This window comes from Nycticebus coucang, chromosome 23 (genome assembly GCF_027406575.1).
Source record: "Nycticebus coucang isolate mNycCou1 chromosome 23, mNycCou1.pri, whole genome shotgun sequence".
NCBI lineage: Eukaryota > Metazoa > Chordata > Mammalia > Primates > Lorisidae > Nycticebus > Nycticebus coucang.
The window spans coordinates 25400792-25405196 of record NC_069802.1 but is presented as its reverse complement, the minus strand read 5'-3'; the positions used below and the strand labels follow the sequence as shown (position 1 = coordinate 25405196).

The 4405-nt window shown below is 42.7% G+C and overlaps 1 protein-coding gene across 1 annotated transcript; it reads right to left on the bottom strand.

Moving 5' to 3' along the window:
• Window positions 1-2058: 2058 nt before the first annotated feature.
• Window positions 2059-3005, bottom strand: LOC128575902 (motile sperm domain-containing protein 1-like). The gene has a single exon (XM_053577697.1). It carries the CDS (start codon window positions 2808-2810, stop codon window positions 2169-2171), a length of 642 nt encoding a protein of 213 aa, XP_053433672.1. The 5' UTR covers window positions 2811-3005; the 3' UTR covers window positions 2059-2168.
• Window positions 3006-4405: the final 1400 nt, after the last annotated feature.

Below are 4405 nucleotides of genomic sequence, written 5' to 3'. Positions count from 1 at the left end.
AGAGGACCCGTCACCTTCAGCCTCAGGTCCGGGGTCCAGTAAGGAAGAAGGCGGGTAGGGCGCTCATGAACTCTCTCTGTCTTTCTTTTTATTATTGGTCTATTGTCCCTTTAATTAGGTCACACTCAATACAAGGCTTGATCCCTTGCTTAATGTATAGGTCCTCAAGGGCATCTTATCTTCTTTATTCATTAGTTCATTAACTCAGTCTTTTTTTTTTTTGTAGAGACAGAGTCTCACTTTATCGCCCTTGCTAGAGTGCTGTGGTGTCACACAGCTCACAGCAACCTCCAACTCCTGGGCTTAAGCGATTCTCTTGCTTCAGCCTCCCAAGTAGCTGGGACTACACCAGCTGCCACAACACCTGGCTAAACTCAGTCTTGTTTTTTGAAATGGAGTTTCACTCTGTTATCGGGGCTACAGGGCTAGAGTGCAGTGGCCCCAGCCTCGCTCACTGCAACCTCAAACTCCCAAAATCAAGTGATCCTCCTGCCTCAGCCTCTCAAGTAGCTAGGACTACAGACAAGTGCCATAATACCAGCTAATTTATCTATTTTTAGTAGACATGGCATTCTCCCTCTTGCTCAGGCTGGTTTCAAACTCCTGAGCTCAAGCAATCCACCAGTCTCCCAGAGTGCTAGGATTACAGGCATGAGCCACTGTGCCTAGCCATTAGCCTTAGTCTTTAATGGCTACAGGAGAGTCGCCAGAATACACATTCCATAATTTTATTTTCTTTCGAGACAGTGTCAGAGTGTCTCACTCTGTTGCCTGGGCTAGAGTGTGGTGGTGTCATCACAGCTCACTGTAACTTCAAACTCCTGAACTCAAATGATCCTCCTGTCTCAGCCTCTCACAGTGCCAGAATTAAAGGTGTGAGCCATGGTGCCTGGCCTTGAAATGTTCTTCTATATCATTTAAAACCTATTTGTGGGGTAACGTCTGTAGCTCAGTGGAGAGGGCACCAGCCACATACACCGAGGCTGCAGGTTTGAACCCAACCTGGGCCAGCAAACAATGACAACTGCAACAACAACACAATAGCCAGACATTGTGACAGGTGCCTGTGGTCCCAGCTACATGGGAGGCTGAGGCAAGAGAATGGCTTAAGCCCAAGAGTTTGAGGTTGCTGTGAGCTGTGACGCTATAGCACTCTAGAGGGCGATAGCCTGAGACTCTCAAAAAAACCCAAAAAACCTATCTTTGGATAGATGTTCCCAAATCTATGTGTGTGTGTTTATATGGATATATTGTGTGTATATCATATGTACATATATTATCAATATATAAATACATAACGATATATATTATTATAGTTGTTCCTTAGTATCTGTGGGGGTGTTGGTTCCAGCACCTCCTTCAGATACCAAAATCCATCCATACATACTTGAGTCCCTGATATAAAATGACTTAGTAGCATATAACCCTCCTGCATACTTTAAATCATCTCTAGACTACTTATGATACATGATGCAATGCTATGTTCACAGTGTCATACTGTATTGTTTAGGGAATAGTGACATGTTCGGGACAGATACATAACCATCCATTTTTTTTTCTGAGTATTTTTAATCCACAATTGGTTAAATCTGTGGATGTGAAACCACAGAAACAGAGGGCCAACTGTATATACCAACAACGCTGCAGTGGACATCCGTGAAGTACAATCTTTCCACACTTGCCAAGTCATTTTCTTAGGAGAGATTCCTCGGAGCAGTTTCTCTGAGACTGATCACCTGCATATCTCTGAGACTTCTGCTATATGGTGTATTTTGCCAAATCCCTCTGGTATAACATGGGGATTTGTACTCCCAGCGTTGCATGGGAGTTCCCCACCACACTGTGTCCCTCCACCACCTCAGGAGCTATTGTCAACATTATTTATTAAATTGATATAATCTATTTATTCATTTAATGAGTGAAAAGTAATATTTTATTGTTTAATTTTAATTATTAGTTCGGTTGAACAATTGTTACATCTTTTTGTTCAATTCTTCGTGTTTATGAAAGACTTGTAAGATAGTTTCTAAGCCTTTATTTCCTTTTTTTTTTATCATTTGAAATCTTTTAATAGTTTGTAGCATGTTAATGGAGTGAAAGAGATTAAAGGCAGTCCACATTCATATTTTCAAGATAAATTTTCTTCAGAAGCCGGCTGAAATACTTGCTCATGTTCTAAGTATAGCCATTGTAATAAGACCTAAGATATAAGCAGCCACCAATTTTTGATTCACACTTAATTGGAGGTAGAGAGGCACCAGTGATTCCACATCCCCCAGTGTAGGCAGCATCAGGGCTGCAACGCACACCACTCCCAGGAAGACGGTTAGTAAACTCGGTCCTGAGGAGACAGCTCTGTTCTCTGGTTGAAACGGCTGCTCAAAAAATAAACTTTCACTTAAATGTTCCTTTATTCTTTTTTCCTCTTCTTCCTTTTGTTGTTCTTTTGCAGATGGGAGGAGAGTAGCAACCACCTCTTTCCTTCCCAAAGCTTTCCTCTGGCTTTGCTCAGAAACTTGGAGGCGGAATTTGTCTACTACACCATAGTGACAGGATCGAACATCTCTATGATGAATCACAATATCCACACAACACTGAGGCTTTACTGCACCTGCAGCATCAACGACAACATACTTATTTGGAGTAGTACACAAAACTTTGAACTTTAAGGCAAACTCGTAGGGATTATACAGAGTCAACACTTGCTTATGTGTTGACTGATCATCTGCATAAAATATTAGCTCTGTGGGAAACACGAAAACAGGAAGATTTCCTTCCACTAACTCTGGTTGTCTTTTTTGTTGATGCATTGGCACTGAATCCCCCTTGCTGCAGCTTCTGTTTTTACAGTCTCCAATCTATTTTGGACTTTTCTTAGTTTCAGTTAAAAACTCCAAACATTTTGGCAATCTCGGCAACACCGGCTCCTTGGAAAGCAGCTGCGACTGCTCCTCAGCTCCTTTGTCAGCGTCTCTAGGCTGCACTGCCTGCTGGGATACCGGAGGACTCAACTCTTCCTTTTTTTTTTTTTTGAGATGGAACCTCACTCTGTCACCCTGGGTAGAGTGCTGTGACGTCATAGCTCACAACAACCTCAAACTATCCTCTTTCCTTAGCCTCCTGAGTAGCTGGGACTATAAGTGTCTGCACAAGGCCTGGCTAAGTTTTAGAGATGGAGTCTCGCTTTTGCTCAGGCTGATCTTGAACTCCTGATCTCAGGCAGTCCACCTGCGCTGGCCTCCCAGAGTGCTAGGATTACAGGTGAGAGCCACTGAGCCCAGCCTTTTCCCATTTATTTTTAATTTTTTGTTATTTCAGATTAATATGAGAGCATAGGAAATTATGTCACACTGTTTCCACTTGTTAGGTAGAGTCCAAGTTGTAGTTGTACCCCTCACCCGGGGGTGTGCCATATACCCTTGCATTATGCCTGTTAGGTGAGAGTTCACCAATTCCCCATGCACACTTGAGTTTGTGTTTTTCTAAGACATACTTTTATTCTTCCAGTTTCAATAAATCATATGTGAAAAAAATTAATATATTCTACAAGGGCCTGGCTTGGGGGCTCAGGCCTGTAATCCCAGCACTTAGTGGGAGGCCAAGGTGGGAGGACTGGTTGAGGCCAGGAGTTCAAGACCACCCTGGAATGAGTATATTTTCTAACTGCTGATATCCGTTCTTTACAGTGCTGTGTTGCAATTTAACTTATCTGTGTTACAGTCTTTAAATATCTCACACTCTATGTTTATTCCTGTCTTTGGTTAACGCCTATGTCAGATTTTGTTACTGAGATTAGGTTAATCTCAGTAATAAAAATAGTAAAAATAATAATAGTATACTAAAGCCATATGTTTTATGCTTACATAGTTCATTTCCTGAGAGAACAAAGTACTATGATAATATTATTTTAATGAATCATCTCTGTTCAATTGCCTGTTCTTTTATTTATTTATTTTTTTTGAGACAGAGCCTCAAGCTATTGCCCTGGGTAGAGTGCTATAGCATCATAGCTCACAGCAACCTCAAACTCCTGGGCTCAAGCGAGTCTCCTGTGTCTACCTCCCAAGTAGCTGGGACTACAGGCGCCCGCCACAACGCCCAGCTATTTTTTGGTTCCAGCCATCATTGCTGTTATGTGGGCCCGGGCTGGATTCGAACCCGCCAGCTCAGGTGTATGTGGCTGGCGCCTTAGCCGCTTGAGCCACAGGCACCAAGCCCCTGTTCTTTTATTGAACGGATGTACATATTTATACTAAAAAAAATTCTTTGTGTAGCTGAAATTCAAATTTAACAGGGAGCAAGCCCCACCTGGCTCCTAGTACTGGTCCTTGTGTTTGGACTGTAAGTGTCTGACTCAGGAGGTGGCATGTCTGAGGATTCTGCTGTTGTCCCCGAGGCTGAGCGG